We start from the raw sequence: 18,098 nt of genomic DNA on the forward strand, positions 1-18,098 counted from the left end.
GGAATACAGTATTAATATTTATCAGTACATGGTCTCTAGTATAGGCTGTTTTAAACATTTAAATAAGATTAGTGGTCAGAAAAACATGTCATAATAAATAAACAAACATAATAGAACCAGCACTGCACTGTCTAAGCTCACATTCTCCCACCTCATGTTAAGGCTCCTGTCTCTTCCTCCTGGCAGTTACTCTCTGGTCTATTGCGATGTTTGAGGGCTCAGATCTACACATACAGTAGATGTGGTAGAAGAAGCTGGTACACTGGGCATGTGCAGCGGCTCTGCTCTGTCCCTTACACTGCATGATGTGGTGGCAGCTCTATTGATCATATTACATACCAGTGCTATTGTTGTCATAATTTAAGGCACTTGCCAAGAGGAGCAGGATTTCTGGGCAACCAGAAACCCCCCCGCATTTCCTTATGCCCTCGTATGTCTCGTTTTGCTCGCCATGCTTCAGACATGGTACCGCTCTCTTCTACTCCTGCGCTCGTCCAAATTACCGTTCCTAGCCGTACACCTCGTAAAGCATAAAAAAGAAAAACCTGTGTCAACTTTTTCCATGTGTCGAACATTGCCAAGGGGAGCTATTGCTTGCGTCAACCTTTTTGTCAACATCAATCTAGCGCATGTGGCCCTTGTGCCTGTCGACCATTTATTGTCAACCTATTGACTGTGGGCTTAGACACTGTCACCCGGATACCGCTGTGTGCAGCCCTGTTGCCGCTGGGAAGCTGCAGAGCATGGCGGCCATAATATTTGCGATGCTGCGCATGTAGCAGCGTGGGAGACAATCTACGCTGTTCTGTAGGTATAGATCATAGCAGCCGGCCCGGGCTTCAGGTAAAATGAATCTCCTGCGTCGCAGAGCCGGGGCGGCGAGACTCTCATTTGTATTTCAAGGGAGACGGTAGCTATCAATTATTCACAGCCAGCTGAGTTCTGACGACTTGGAATATTCTACGGCTTTGTCCAGCACAGCCCAGCAACACTGATCTTCATTTCATTTCAAGCATCCGTTGCCCCCTGGCTCTGGGTGCAACCTGCCGGCCTTAGATGAGCGGAATGATGAATAGAAGACCGCAGCTTGTTATGTATGGGGCGATTTGTAATTCCTGCACAGCGCTGGAACATTCTCTTCTGCACATGAAACAGAACGCGGCAGAGGATTATACCGTCTATTGCCATTATCTTACTGTTCCTGTCGCTGAGTGGCTTTATCGAGCACCCAAATGCCTGATCGCAGCTAAGAAGAGCGACAATGACTAATGTGAATAATGGCAAATAAGAAAAGTCATAATCTAAGAGCAGTACAAATAACCAAGGGAGGAATTGAATTGGACGCAGACCTCACACCCAATTTGGGGGGAGGATAGGGGAAGTGGGGATTAAATGCAGCTAGTGGGGACCGCAGCACAGTCCAAAATACAAATATTTTGCTATTGTTTATTTGTGTGGTGCCCTGGGGTACTTTGGGGGTGCCCTGCATCCTGGAGGTCAACCCCTATAATCTTAGAGACCTACCTGGTGAGGTTACCTTGACGCATAGTTGCCTACCCCCCTGCAATATGCAGGAGACTCCCTGACATAGCAGCAATCTCCCTCTCTCCCTCATTAGTCTAGCAATCTCCCTCATGTCACCTATCCCACATTATACTGTTACATCATAGTTCCCTCCCCTCCAGCATTCTTCAAGAGACTCCCTGACATAGCAGCAATATCTCTCTCTCCCTTATTAGTCTAGCAATCTCCCTCATGTCACCAAGCCCACATTACACTGTTACATCATAGTTACCTCCCCTCCTGCATTCTGCAGGAGACTCCCTGACACAGCAGCAATCTCCCTCTCTCCCTCATTAGTCTAGCAATCTCCCTCATGTCACCTATCCCATATTATACTGTTACATCATAGTTCCCTCCCCTCCAGCATTCTTCAAGAGACTCCCTGACATAGCAGCAATCTCTCTCTCCCTTATTAGTCTAGCAATCTCCCTCATGTCACCTAGCCCACATTACACTGTTACATCATAGTTACCTCCCCTCCTGCATTCTGCAGGAGACTCCCTGACACAGCAGCAATCTCCCTCTCTCCCTCATTAGTCTAGCAATCTCCCTCATGTCACCTATCCCATATTATACTGTTACATCATAGTTCCCTCCCCTCCAGCATTCTTCAAGAGACTCCCTGACATAGCAGCAATCTCTCTCTCCCTTATTAGTCTAGCAATCTCCCTCATGTCACCTAGCCCACATTACACTGTTACATCATAGTTACCTCCCCTCCTGCATTTTGCAGGAGAGTACCTGACATAGCAGCAATCTCCCTCTCTCCCTCATTAGTCTAGCAATCTCTCTCATGTCACCTAGCCCACATTACACTGTTACATCATAGTTACCTCCCCTCCTGCATTCTGCAGGGACTCCCTGACATAGAAGCAATCTCCCTCTCTCCCTCATTAGTCTAGCAATCTCCCTCATTTTCCCTAGCCCACATTACACTGTTACATGTTTGTGGAAAAAAGGAATGAGAGCTACATTTACATTGAATCATCAGCAGCATTTACCAGCACTTTACCAAGTATAGTAGCTCTTACTAACTGCTTTGGGGCTCATCTACATTTGTATAGAAGTCATTTTAAAAAGACTCCCCTCAGATGTAGCAGGACACACCCACTCTTCTAGGTGCCACGTTCACAATCTCTTTTCACAATCTCTCCATATATGGAACTAGACACTCCCTTTGGGTGGAGCATGATACGCCCCCTCAATGGGGCGCAGCGCAAAATTCTACTACCAACTATAATCTCCCTGAAACCAGTTTTCAAAAGTAGGCAAGTATGAATTGATGTTTGCTGGTTAGGCTCATAATATTGGCCAATTCTATGCCAAAAACCTTGTATAAAATGTATGATTTTTGCATTTATTACTAAGGATCTTATTCTAGTTCTCACGTGGTTTTAACGCTGCCTGCTGCTCGTACAGGTGACCCCCACCCTCGCTCGCTGAGTTCCCTGCGCAGCTGCGAATGGATGTTATCATTCGCAGCCTTGGGTGCGGGCCCAAATCATGTCATGTACACGCCCAAACTAAGGCACTCCCAGGTGTCTTAGCTTTGCTTGTTCCCCGGCAGCCGCATCACTGCTTAATTTCCATGGGAGCACCCATTAAATGCTGGGCGTTCCCATGGACTCATCCCCTTGCCACCGCCCCCCGCCTGCACCGGTGGGTGTGAACGGGACGGCAAACTATTAGTTCGCTGTGCGCGCTCGCACCCAGGAAAATTCACATGCACATTAGCAAAACATCGCTCCCCCGTGCAAACGTGCAAAGGAATCAGAAACAGGCCGTAAGTCTCAGCCATGTAACACATCCCATTGTAAGTAGCTACGGACCCGCTCTCCAAAATATAAGCATTGGGTATGAGTCATAGGGTTACACAACTTAGGTCAACATGCATTGGGTCGACAATCAAAAGGTCACATGGGTTTTTCACGTTTTTTTAACCCGATTGTCGATTAGACACGGTATCGGTGAACTACGTCCCTAGTGGATGAAATACCTCCTGCCGGCACATGTCAGCTCAAAAAAACCCAGTGAAAAGTTCCTTTTGACTGTCGACCTTGTCCATGTCGACCTAATGACCCTGTCGACCCAATGGCCCATGTCGATTTTCTGAGGTGTCGACCTAACGACCGTATACCATAAGCATTAGTAAAAAAAGGCCACCATACACTGTTTATGGTCCAGATTTCACCCGATTCTGATGGATCTGGATGAGACCTCAGCTCCAAACGCATGTGTATGACATCCAATCCAATGCGCGGTCCTGGTCTGATTCAGAGATCAGACCTGCAGAACATAAAATCGGAATCTGACCCATCACTGGCACATTGCGGGTGCTTTCTAACACAAGTGATGTATCGTGTCCAATTCTGTCCTTAGTTGTGTGCCAGCGGTGCCACACTGCTAGCATACACTTAACTGCAGGTCCGACCTCTGTGCAGTGGTGGATTATGGCATGTATATCCCCAGGGAGCTGGCAGCGATGGAGAGCGGGCAGCAGGATCTGTGCTAGGTGGGCAGTGGGTCCCTGCAGCGCTGGGCAGTCTGTCAGCGGGGTCCGTGCGGCGGCTGGGAACTTAGTATCGATATTTGCGGCAGGTTCAATCTGTTGGACCGTGCATCGGGGCTGATGAGGTGTCAAACACATCCAATTTCTCGGCCGATCCATCTGGAACTGGCGAAATCGTTCCAAATCAGACAAGTGTATGGGCCCCTTTAGACTGGAATAAATGTGATGTTAATACAAGGTAGAACATACAGTGCATATAGGAATACGTTCCCAGCCTGATCCTGTATAACCCAGAATGGTGAATTAATTGCAGCAGTCACTCTTGCATTCACAGCTACACCGGAATGACACATTTATTCCATAATTATAATGTAAGAACATCCTGAGCATGAGGCTGTAGGAACACAGCGCATGTACAGATATTACCAGTAACAGGCAGCGCAGAGGTCTGCAGACCCCATTCTTGTCTCCGGGGAGCTCGCTCTCTGATTTCTGCCTCGTTCTGTCAGACTGGCACTGAATTCTCCCGGTAATGAGGCAGAAATCTACCAACGTGTTACCCAACAGCGACCGTTTGCTAGTGACAGGTACAGTATTTGCTCAGCGCTGGATTATTTACAGCGCCGGGGTCTAGGTTACCGGTGGGAGCTGCATATGGGCTATAAATACTACAGCCTGAAACTTGTGTAGAAAAATGAGTTCCTATAAAAAGCTTTTGGGCTAAAACCTCCACCAGTGGCGTAACTATAGCACCACGGACCTCGCGGTCGCGGGGTGACGCTGAGAAAATATGAGCGCCGGGGGTCTGCGGGTCTATGTTATGCCACTGCCGGGACCTGCTGCCTCTGTGCCTGTGATCTCAGTCTCGGCTCTCCTCCTGGATCCTGCTATGCTATTGAAAACTGACCTTCAAAAAATGGCTGCCCCATACAGCAGACAGTTTTTGAGGGCAATGGCCATAATTAGACTTATTGCAAGGCAACATTTTGTAAGGGCCCCTACATACCACGTAATGGTAGAAAATGTATATAACACATGTAACTGTGACAGGGAAGGTGGCCCCTCTCAGCTCTGGGCCCCATAGCAGCTGCACCTATGGTAGCTACACCCCTGTATATAACACATGTAACTGTGACAGGGAAGGTGGCCCCTCTCAGCTCTGGGCCCCATAGCAGCTGCACCTATGGTAGCTACACCCCTGTATATAACACATGTAACTGTGACAGGGAAGGTGGCCCCTCTCAGCTCTGGGCCCCATAGCAGCTGCACCTATGGTAGCTACACCCCTGTATATAACACATGTAACTGTGACAGGGAAGGTGGCCCCTCTCAGCTCTGGGCCCCATAGCAGCTGCACCCCCTGCACCTATGGTAGCTACACCCTGTATATAACACATGTAACTGTGACAGGGAAGGTGGCCCCTCTCATCTCTGGGCCCCATAGCAGCTCCTCCCCCTGCACCTATGGTAGCTACACCCCTGTATATAACACATGTAACTGTGACAGGGAAGGTGGCCCCTCTCAGCTCTGGGCCCCATAGCAGCTGCACTCCCTGCACCTATGGTAGCTACACCCTGTATATAACACATGTAACTGTGACAGGGAAGGTGGCCCCTCTCATTCCTGGTTCCCATAGCAGCTGCACTTCCCGCACCTATGGTAGTTACGCCCCAGTATACAGTGTTGGACTGGGGCATAAAGGGCCCAACGGGGAATGTTGTTATAGGGGTCCACTTTAGGGGTGTGGCCAGTCTCCAGAGAGGTGTGGCTAGCTTTCACAGAAGTTTGGCAAACCTTTAAAGTAAATAGTATAGTAAACTTTGCTTGTGCATGCATGATAATGTACCACATTAGTAACAACAGTGCTCGTTAGTGTTATGGATCTGGGTGTTACCCACTGTTGGAGTCCGGAGACAGGGTCGTGAGGGTGTTGGTGTGGTGCTGCAGGAGGCAGGGAGCTGGAGATCAGGCGTAAGCCCGTAGCTGGGACCGCTGTTTAGGACGGCCACAGCAAAACCTACACTGACTCTGTTGAGTCCCCCGGGCAGATGGAATACCCCTGCAGAGTGCTAGGCTTCGCCTGTAGCCGCCACGTTCGAAAGAGCCAGTTACGCCGGCTCTAACCCCGATGCAGCCAGGTGTTATGATGTGGAAAAAAGGGGTGTCGGTCAACAGGCTAGGCGCTCGATATTTCCAAAGTGGATATGATAATGATCTGGACCCACAGTTGGGAATTTTTACCAGAACAAAAATTTATTATACATAAAATTTACAATTAAAAGTGCAAATGCAAAAGACAGGTGATTTAAAGTGCAAGTGCAACAGCAGTACATTTGATGATTTCCAAAGTGACAATGCATAAATATTTCAAAGTGCATTAACAATGGATACGACGGGGAAATCTGATGTCTTATCTCACCATTCCAGGGAAGTGCGGTGGGCTAGGTGCTATAGATGGTGGGTCCCAGGTAGCAGGAAAGAAAGCACCACCGCACAGGCTTTGGATGGGGATACACAGGTATAACAGCAGAGTCCTCCCGTCAGAGCGTTGGCATCCTCATAACATGTTTCGGAATCAGGTTCCTTCTTCAGATGTGGATGCCAACACACTGAAGGACAGGGTTTTTATACCCTAGGTAATTGGCTAATCCAAATCACCTGTACAACACACCTCCGTTTTTCAGGAAGTGACTTTTTTTTTTTTTTTTTTTTTTTTTTTTTTTTTAAAGAAGTGCACTACAGAATCTTTTCCCTGTTTGTGCATGGAATACAAGTCCTCCGCATTTTAGTTCCGCTTAGATGTGAACATAAATGGACAGGTGTTATGATGTGACAAAGGGTAAGCGATCGCCAGGGGGTATCACAAGAGGACCGTCTAACTACAGGGCCTACCTGGAAGGGAACCCCTGACTAGCGGCACCAGGCCAAGAACAGGGAGAGGCTACCCAGTAGCCAACACAAATGTGAGAACAAGGGAATCTCTGATATGAGACAGAGAAGGACTACTGATTCCCCAAAACCGAGTGCAGTGGGAAAAGGGGAGAACCCCTGCCTGGCAGAAGCTATGGCAACAGACAAAATAAGACAAAGGAAAAGATATGGTGACAACGTAACAACCAATCAAGATACCCACGGCGGGGTACAGCAACGGCGGGCCTGGATGGTATCAAGGTACCCACGGCGGAGTACAGCCACGGCGGGCCTGGAAGGTATGGATAAGTGACACCAAGTTCCAAAGCAGCACTTACGTGACCCACAGGAACAAAGGAGGGTGACGTGGACAGACGTAGGTGAAAACCTGAGACCAGAAGATACTCCAGCCGACAGAGTGGCAGGGAGGCCGGATATCAGAACTCCAGGGACGGGAGCAAGAGAATCCAGGGACCGGGTGAAGAGGCTAAATGCAGGGCTGCAAGAAGCTGGGCTGCAGAGGATATATCCTGGGATCCAGACAGGAGACCGGAACAAGGGACCAGACAGAAGTTCCCTGCACATGCAGCAGGAACTTAAACAGGAAGCTATCACTGGCACAGATCCCCAGGAGAGCATGGTTTATAAAGGCCTCAGGTGATTGAAACACCTGGTGGATCTCCAGGCAGCTCCTGATTAACGAGCTAATACCTCACAGCCTGTGAATAATTGCTCACAGAACCCAGGGCTGTAATGGCAACAGACCTACCACTGGAGGCCAACAGTGAGTCAAAATGCCAAACAGAAACAAAACAGACTGAACCATTAAACCTGGCTCCTGACAGTTAGAAGATATACTATAGTCCTATGCAGTATAATGTAACATTTGTATAATGTATAATTCATATGCACAGTCTGGAACCTGATCCCTATAATTGGAGGTGGGGCCCCCAGGCAGTGGGGCCCACCGGGGGTTCCCCTGTACCCCTGTGGGCCAGTCCGACACTGCCTGTATATAACACATGTGACTGTGACAGGGAAGGTAGCCCCCCTCAGCATGGGGCCCCATAGCAGCTGCACTCCCTGCACCTATGGTATCTATGCTCCTGGTTTGTACTTTATATCTCTCCACTTAAATTCTGCAATAACATCAGTAAAAGTGGTAAATTCTTATCAATGATAGTTTCTCTCATTTATCAAATGCATTCATTCACTAAGAATAAGGGTTGATTTGTGGCACCTTAATAAGGCATACTTGCCTACTTTTGAAAACTAGTTTCAGGGAGATTCCAGGTGCTAGTAAAATGCGCCGTATCGCCTCAAACTGCGACCTGCCGCGCCTATGAATGGGTGGAGCTACACACCAGGTGGGTTTGGCCTTGGGGAGAGGGCATGGACTAGCACCGCAACCCCCATTGTCATCATTCCTAGCAGCTGGGTAGCTCCCTGCCTGCACTCCCTCCTTCCCTGCGCTGAAGAGATGCCATGTGCAGGCTTACGGTATCACTTCAGCGATCCCCAGCTGCTCTGCAGAGCAAAGCAGCAGTGAACTTCGGCGCCCCCCTAATTACCCACGTGGCAAGGACAGCGGGTCATTCTCCAAATAGTGGGACTGTCCTGCTCTAATTGGGACAATTGTGAGGTACGCTATAGTACTAAAAGCAGCACCCCATGTTACATTATATACAGTCCCCCCATATTACATTATGCACAGCCCCCCATGTTACATTATAGACAGCCCACTATATATTACATTATACACAGCCCCATGTTACATTATACACAGCCCCCATATTACATTATACACAGCCCCCATATTACATTATACACAACCCCCCCATGTTACATTATACACCGCCCCCCCATGTTACATTATACACAGCCCACCCCATGTTACATTATACACAGCCCACCCCATATTACATTATACACAGCCCCCCCATGTTACATTATACACAGTCCCCCCATGTTACATTATACACAGTCCCCCCCCCGTGTTACATTATACACAGCCCCCGTATGACAAAGGAAAAAAGAGAGGGTGGTGTGTATTGCGCTGCTAGATATATGTATAAATTTAGGGATATACTCCAAACAGATGACCAACGTGCAGAGATTGAGTGACACGGACACACTGCTTAGTACAGTATAAATTTTATATATTAAATAACATCAAGCAATACATAAATTACAATACATAAGAAAAAAAAAAAAATATATATATATATATATATATATATATATATATATATATAAGAAAAATAATAAAAACACAGTCAGATACAGTATATCTGTATTTGATAAATTGGTTAAAATAGAAAAGATATATAAAAAGGGGGAATTATAGGCTTTTGGTGCAGAGCCTAATAATGAGCAGTCCTTAGTAGGACTAGGATTGGACGATTGCTGGGGGTGCTCCGCTGTTAGTAAGCCACACAAATGGTTAAGAGCCAGATGGTTAATAAGCGTCTCACAGAAATGCTGTTATCCTGATATTGGTTAGTATTGGTTAGTGGGTTGAGAGTCCGATGAAAAGTTATTGTTTGTAAAATGAAATGATGTAGGGTCAACAGTCACTTAGCATGTGAGTATCATGCAATAAAGATGGAATGTGGCTGGACTCCACACAGATAGCAATTGATATGCAGCAGTTAAAGCCAGGGTTTCTAGGTTTTGTCTCACCCTGTTTATGCAGTAATCAGTGACACTTGCCAGGTCTGTTGGTTGCTCCGTTCACGGAGGGAGGAGGGCGGCCGGTAGTTGTCCTCTGAGGGTCACCTCTCTTAGGTGCCGGCAGCTGGTGGTTCCTTCCCGGGGGGGGGACGGAGCGTCCCGAATGTACAGGCGGTAGTATGGTTAGATGTGCGCTGGTCCTAGTAGAGCGCCAGAGAGCTGTGTATACAGCGTGTTTGCAAGTGGCAGCGGACAGCCCCAACGTCCTGGTATGATGACGTCAACGCGTTTCGTCTCCTTAATAACGTGGAGACTTTCTCAAGACGGATACTGACGATTGGTTTGTATCCTATTTATACGTTGAAATGTGTATCGTTAGGCTCATTAAGCCAATTATCCTACTCATTAAGTTGGTATATATAAATACAGTTATTTAAATTGAAAAGTATAAAAACATTTAATCATTTTACAATAGTATTACTTGATTAGAAAGCAGTGTGTCCGGTTATTGCATACAATATAGCCTCCTTCATTAACTTAGAGGTATACTTTATTCTAATTGAAAGCTCTCAAGGATCAGCTCAAACATGGTTAACCCTTGGAAACTCAGTCACTCAGCTCGTACTTAGTTACGTACTAAGTGCTATTATTATTATTATTAATATAGATATACGGAATGTGCCATAATTCTATGAGCCTACAGATATAGTGTTCATTTATGGTACACTTTCATGTATATGGATTTCTTATTTCTTAAATGGTACAGTAATCAGTAAGATGACAATATAATTTATCTTATCAAGAAAGAAGAACAAATCCTCATGTAGTATCCATATGTTTTATATTTAACCATATTATGCCATACAATCCTTTTATTTATTTATTCTGTCAGTTATTTAAATTAGAGTAGATCCCAACGCTCGGGCAGCAGTATATGTTAAATCCACGGTGTTTAGATCCCCAGTCCTTACGGGACCACTTTTTGGATTAGTGGGTGTATTCCTCATACTTTATATAGTCTAAATATTAGAGTCCCCTTCAGTAGGAAAAAGATGGAGTCCTGAACAGTCTCCCATTATCTATACACCCATTAGTCACACATATAACAGTGTAGTTGTTTATAAGTTGATGGTTGTCTTCCCCGGGACACCCAAACTGGAGAGAGGAAGTTCTGCAAACCCATACTGTCAAAATGCAGTATGGGTAGATCTCCTTCGCTCCACCCTATTGGGGGGTCCCCAGGGACCCAACACAAACCCCAGGTTAAATATTCCCAAGTATAGGTAGCTCAAATTAACTCTTATACAGATAACTTAATCAATCTAGACATGTGAAGTCAAGGGCCTCGTTGAGACCCTTAGGACTCAACGTGTCCAACTTGAAAATCCAAGCTGACTCGGCAGTACATAATCTTCTAAATCTATCACCCCCCCTCTTAGTAGTCACAATGTGTTCCACTCCTGTTATGGTCAGACCACTGGGGTCACTCATATGTTTGTCCAGGAAGTGTCGAGGGACACTATGATTTACTAGTTTCTTCAGAATATTGTATGACAGCCCCCATATGACATAATACACAGCCCCCCCACACACAGACATTACACAGAGTACCCACAGTCATATTACAGCCCCTCTCCCCCAGACTAGTACACATAGCCCCACAGTAAATCATACAAGTGACAGATTACACACAGCCCGTCACTCCCCCAGTACACAGCAGTGAGCACTCACCTGGCTGTGTTGCCCTTTCCTGGGAGGTGCAGGGAGCTGGCAGTCGTGGATGCAGCACAGAGCAGCCAGTGACAGGTGCAGGCCAGGAACTTCCAGGAAGAGAATTGCACGGAGCTCACTCAGTGTGAGTGGGTGGGCGGGGCCAGCATCAAAGAAGCCCTGGCTGACGAGCTCTCCTGTTCCTCTTGCTGCATGCACGGACTTCCTTTTCCTCCCAATACAGCATGTCGGTTGGCCACAACCCTGCGGTGGCCGGCTGTCATCATGGCGTTCATGTCCCCCGCGCATGCGCAGTCGGGATTGTGCTGAAGGTGGGGGCAGGTTTGCGGGGCAGCGGGAGGCTCCTGTAACAACCGGGAGCAAGGCAAGTCTGTAATAAGGACATAAATAGATGTACCACCCTCCTTATTGGAAGGGATTGGTACACAGATAGTGTTTGAGGGCCTTACTCATGTGAGACTATTTATTGCAGAGTGATTGAAAGTTAGGACCAGTTTTGGGGGCATTAATGGGAAGTGGCTGCCAGAACTCGCGCGCCATGGCCATGTTCCTCGTTCTATGCAATCGTGGATGAGTTTGCGATGGCTATTGTGGGCGTCTATGTTATTATTTCTGGGTGGCAGCTTCGTGCTGTGATGATGTAGTGTAAATATTCGCAGCCACCTGGACGAGTTCATACAGACATGGATAGGGCCCTGAGGGCACTTGGACACCACTATGACAGTAGTATATGATGAGGGACGTTAATATGTTTTACGCAGTCATAAAAATAGTGACAATGGGCCTAATTCTGGTTCATTCTCAAATAGACAAAACCATGGGCACTGCAGGTGGGGCAGATGTATGTGCAGAGAGAATTAGATTTGGGTGGGGTTTTCCTTCAAAGTGAGATCAATATTGCAGTGCAGAAATAAAGCAGCCAGTATTTTCCCTGCACAGAAACAAAATAACTCACCCAAATCTAATTCTCTCTGCACATGTTACATCTGCCCCACCTGCAGTGCAGCATGGTTTTGTCCATTTGAGAAGGAATTTGCCTCAGAGAGTAAACCAGAATAAGGCCCATTGTCCTTGTCGTCGAGCAGTGGAAAGTATAAATGTAACAGCAACATGTGAAATGCACCCTCCGAGTTATTCTTCTTCTAAACCCAATTGGAATGTCACACTTACGTCGTCCGTATGGAAAATGCTGAGCAGGAGCGATTGGCTAATTGTATTAAAATCGAAATCACATACCGGGCTGTATTTCCACCTGTGTAAAAGGTTTTACTACTGTGCAAGTCACTTTGGGCCTAATTCACACTTGATTGCTGTGCTGCTAATTTTCAGAGCCCTGCGATCAGGTTTACGCCGTCCTGCCAGATGGCCAGAGCTGACGTCACACGTCTTCACTACAAACCCCTGGGCACGCCTGCATTTTCCTTGACACTCCCAGAAAATGGCCGTTTACCACCCTCAAACGCTGGCTTCCTGTCAATGTACTTGCGAACCGCCAGCGATAAAAAAAATAGCGTTTTTATCGTAGGACAGCCTTCTGTGTGCCTACTATGGTCCGTGCGAATGCGGAGTCTATCGATAATCGGCCGCCCTGCAAATTTGCATAAATGCATTCAGGTCTGAATTAGGCTGTTTGTTGGAACCACAGAACCAGCAATTTAATTAAATTCACCATATTTAAATGGCAGCAGAGGGGTGGTAACGCTGGTCACTGTAATCTCAGGCCTTGTCAGTTTCCATTTTTGTTGCCTTCTCTGCAGATGTTAGCATTGTTGCCTACCGCAATGCTGTGTACACACCTGTCGGAATGGGATCATTGGGTAGACAAGCATTAGGTCGACACCACTAGATCGACATGCATTAAGGTCGCCATTGGCTGAAGATCAACATGGCTGAGGGTCGACATAGGTTAGATCGACAGAGTCATTAGGTCGACAGGGTCGTAAGGCCAAAATGGTGAAGGTCGACAGGGTCATAAGTTTGATATGGGGGTTTTTAACAGTTGTTTTTTACCCGAGTGTCGATGCAGTCGACATGGACACTGAAACGTAGCGCTGCATCCCCTCGCATGCACTCGCCATGCTTTGGGCACGGTGCCTCACTACGCTAGGCACACTATTTTATTCTCCCACCACACGCTAATGCAGGGCTGGGCAATTGCGGCCCTCCAGATGTTGATGAACTACACATCCCAGCATGCCTTGCATCAGTTTCAGCATGGCCACATAGCAAAACTAATGCAAAGCATCCTGGGATGTGTATTTCATCAACATCTGGAGGGCCGCAATTGCCCAGCCTTGCGGTAATGGATGGTATGGCATGAAATACCAGTTGTCGGCACATGTCGGCTCAAAAAACAGTGAAAAACCCCATGTTGACCTTATGACACTGTCAACTTTCCCCATGTCGACCTAATGACCCTGTCGACCTAACCTTAATGCATGTTGACCTAGTGGTGTCAACCTAATGCTTAGTGACCGTATCCACACATGTCAGTTCCATAGGACACTGCGCAGTGATGGACCTCTGGGCCTGATCAATGTTGGTTCCCCCTATGTTCCAGTTACCAGCACCAAGTGTGATCAACCAGGGGGCATAATGCCATAGCAGGTGACCACAGTGTGGGTTCCCCCTGCCATCACACTATCCACCCCCAAACTGGTCACATAGGGCTGGAATTCCTCAGATAACGTGGACCCCAAATGTTAAAATGGGGTCCCTGAGTGCTGACATTTAATCCTTTATCTGTGTCATTTTTGTATTTATGTGTCACCCATTTCACAGGCCAGTAATTAATGTTGATTTTTTTTTTGTCCCCAGCGATTAACGAGTTTCCAGATGATTTATTCAACATTAAAGAACGCCAGCAAGGAGCCATCCTGCTTCATATCTTCTGCGTAAGTTACTTCCAGTTTATATAAGGCATGCATATTCCTGGAGAAACTTTATATCAAGCGATATAAAGATGGCGCTCCGTGCTGAGCCGGTGTGCCAAGAAGCTGCTGTTTCTGTGTACTGGGGGTAGTAAATCCCCTAGTCAAAAGATATACAGGGAAAAAACAATATGTGTTACAGCGCTAAAACAACAGTATTAAAAATTGAAACAATTTAATAATTCTGAATAGAAATGTACATTATTTCTATTTATTATTAATGAATTATTAAATTGTTTCAATAATAAATACCTGTGTTTTAGGGGGTTACTATGGTTCACTCTTTCTGACTAATTCCTTCTTAGATGGACAAAACCATGTGCACTGCAGGTGGGGCAGATGTAACAGGTGCAGAGAGAATTCGATTTGGGTGAGTTATTTATTTTTCTGTGCAGGGAAAATACTGGCTGCTTTATTTTTACACTGCAATATAGATCTCACTTTGAAGTAAAACCCCACCCAAATCTAATTCTCTCTGCACAAGTTACATCTGCCCCCCTGCAGTGCACATGTCCATCTAAGAAGGAACTTGTCAGAAAGAGTGAACCAAAAGAACCCCCTTAGCGCTGTCCCATATTGTTTATTTTCCTGTATATTCCTGGAGAAAGCCCACTCAAGCACAAGAAGGACGTATAAACTCCACACAGTTTATAACATAAGACCTCAGTGCTGTGAGGCAGTAACCATTCCACCATCCCTGCTGCCCTGAAGAAGTTGGGATCGTACTGCCCTCTATGCGTTCATTACAAGCAGCTATTTTTCTTCTGTAAGGTCAGCGGGTGTAAGGGAATGAACTGACTGGCAGGCTGGGGAAGAGAATTGTTAGCACACGCTTTGTTAGCAAAGCAAAAAAGCCTGCAAATGGGCTAAACTATGCAGCTCTGAAGGTGTAGAGAGAGTTAGATTTGGGTGGAGTGTGTTCAAACTGAAATCTAAATGCATTGTAAAAATAAAGCGGTCTAACATGTGTTGGCTACAGGCAATAGCAGACAGTATTTAACCTGCACAGAAACAATATAAATGCATCTGCTTGCCTTGCATTGAGAAATGGTTTGTTCCAGACACAAAGGGGCAGATGTATTAAGCCTTAACAAGAGATAAATGCAATGGTGATAAGGAGAGATAAACGTCCAGCCAATCAGCTCCTTACTGACTTTTTTCAAACACAGGCTGTAACATGGTAGTTAGCAGGTGATTGGGGACTCGAGGGTAATTATGCCACTATATAAAGCATTGGTGAGACCTCACCTAGAGTACGGAGTACAGTTCTGGGCCCCACACTATAAAAAGGACATCATAGAATTAGAAAAAGTCCAAAGGCGAGCAACAAAGCTTATTAGGGGAATGGAGAATTTAAGCTACGGGGAGAGATTAAGCAATTTGGGACTATTTACATTAGAAAAGAGACGTTTAAGGGGGGACATGCTCAACATGTACAAGTATATCAGGGTTGCCGACTTTCTTCTTCTCCTCTCCGGGAGAAGCCCGGAGAGGAGAGATTCAGTAGCCGCTCAGGGGGCGTTGCTTAAGCGAGACATCACTAAGCCCCGCCCCCATGCTGTTAACCCAGCTAATTCAGTGATCTCCGTGGAGGGGGCGGGGCTAAAATGACACGATTGTGTCATTTTAGCTCCGCCCCCTCCTCTGAGACCCGAGGATTGCGGCATTTTAATGCCGCGATCCGGGGGACAGTGGGGGTCCCCCCTGAATCCGGGAGGGTTGCCCACCCTTCCGGGGGGCCGGGAGGGAGCCCCGATTTTCGGGAGACTCCTGGAAATTCCGGGAGGGTCGGCAACCCTGAAGTATATCAAGGGCCAATATAAGGAACTGTCACGCACCCTCTTTTCTACTAGAAAGGAATCTAGGACGCGAGGGCATGAGTATAGATTAGAAGAAAAAAGATTTCATTCAGCTAGTAGAAAGAATTTCTTTACGGTCAGAACAGTCAAACTCTGGAACTCTCTTCCCAGAGAGGTGGTAACGACTGGCTCATTAAATGCGTTCAAGGCAAAGTTGGACAAACATTTACTGGAGAAAAACATCCATGGGTACAAATAAGAAATATAATTTGTCTGTAAAATACCAGAACCTACCAGATCAGCAATGGATATCTATACCAGGTTGAACTAGATGGACGCAAGTCTTTTTTCAGCCTTACCTACTATGTAACTATATATTTCTCTTTCAATGGTCCTGGTGACACAGCTCAACACTGGGATGTAGGAGGGTCCGAAGGAGCCAGGCACCTATCCTAAAGTTTTAGAGGGTAGGCTCCTCCCCTACTGCATCCCTGGACTCTTCAGTTCGTGTTAGGTGCCCACTGGAGTGGGTGCTATTCTAAAGGGCTGCAGGAGCAGCCGAAGAATTAGAGTAGTTAGGGGATTTTTATTATTTTATTAACTTTTACCCTAGCTAGGTAGGCACAGTGTGAGGATTCTCATAGTGAATCCTCACACTGCTTGCGCAGCAGGAGCTGACAGAAGCGCGTCCTGTCAGCTCACTGTGCACAGGGGAGACACTGTCTGGTCTCCCTGTGCAGCGCTTATAGCCTTTTCTAAAAGGCTGCCTGGGCTCCGGAGTACCCTGAAACCGGCTCCACGTTTAGGTGGGGATCATGGGGGACAGGCGCTCCGTGATGGCGGCGGCCATTTTATGCGGAGCTTACACGCTGAGCTCCTAGATGAGAGGACAGCAGCGTTGTGACAGGCATGTTCCAAGTGATCCCCATTTGAGGGGGAGACACTGGAACTAGGAAATCCTACCTAAGGAGCGGCTTGCTGGGGGTGGTTGGCGCCAAAAGGTCACGGACCCCGCAGCAGCAGGGACCTGTGGTCTCTTCCTTCACTCTGACTTTGGCGCCTTTCAGAACGCTTGCAGCGGAGCTGAGCTGGCTTACTGATCCTGGCAGAGTGACTTGGATTTCCTGGGCATCGCTTCCCCGCAGTTGAAACCAACAGACAGATAAGTGACTGGGTGCATTGCTCTGTATAAACGCTTGTACATTGTTTGCACTGTGTATACTGATAGATATACATTTATCACTTGCATCATGTCTGAGCATCAGGCTGTGGTTTTGGGGGAGGGAGCCCTTAATGCACTGAGCGCGTGCAATGTTTGCACACAAAAATTTGTCCCTGAGCAGATGGCCAAGGGGGGCTTATGTATTACTTGCGCTGATGTGAGACCCATGGGCAGTGATCCCCATAGGGCAGAGCATATGGAACCTGCGTGGGCCAGGGCCCTAGGCAGGTCAGTAAACGCTTTGGTGCAGCTTTTGGACAGGCAGAGTGATGGGCTGGTAGAATCACAGAGACCTATGCCATCATCTCAGCAGTCGTCTGGCTCCTTGCCTCTTACCCAGGCAGATCCTGCACTTATCCAGGTGATGCAGGATACTGCAAAAGGCATTAACAGGTTCAGTGAAATGCTGGACAAAATGGATGATGTGGCAGGGACCCCTAGAAGGTCTTATGCTTTAACTACTGTGGTAGATGAAGAGGAAGGAGAGTATACTGACATCCCCTGGGATCAGGGTGATGATTTGGAAGAGAACTCTGCTGCTGGTATAGAGGATCTCATTGTAGCTGTGAAGCAGGCTTTAAAGCTGACTGTGGAGGATAAGACTCCTGTTAAAGGTGTTTTTAAGCGACAGCGGAAGGAGGCTGTTACTTTTCCTTCAGATGAGGGGTTACAGGAATTGTTAGAAGGGGCTTGGAAAACTCCTGATAAGAGGCTTCAGATGCCAAAACGATTCCTTAATCTGTACCCCATGCCAGAGTCT

General features: G+C 46.9%; 1 protein-coding gene across 2 annotated transcripts in view; it reads left to right on the plus strand.

Moving 5' to 3' along the window:
- The window catches only part of SLC24A4 (solute carrier family 24 member 4), a 127,709-nt gene that overhangs the window by 57,951 nt on the left and 51,660 nt on the right, over nt 1-18,098 (plus strand). For both annotated transcript variants that reach the window (XM_083165849.1, XM_083165850.1), the window contains exon 3: nt 14,205-14,281. In XM_083165849.1, coding sequence (XP_083021975.1) covers nt 14,205-14,281 — 77 coding nt within the window. The remainder of the gene's footprint in view (nt 1-14,204; nt 14,282-18,098) is intronic.

The sequence above is a fragment of the Crinia signifera genome, chromosome 12 (genome assembly GCF_055691185.1).
Source record: "Crinia signifera chromosome 12, ASM5569118v1, whole genome shotgun sequence".
NCBI lineage: Eukaryota > Metazoa > Chordata > Amphibia > Anura > Myobatrachidae > Crinia > Crinia signifera.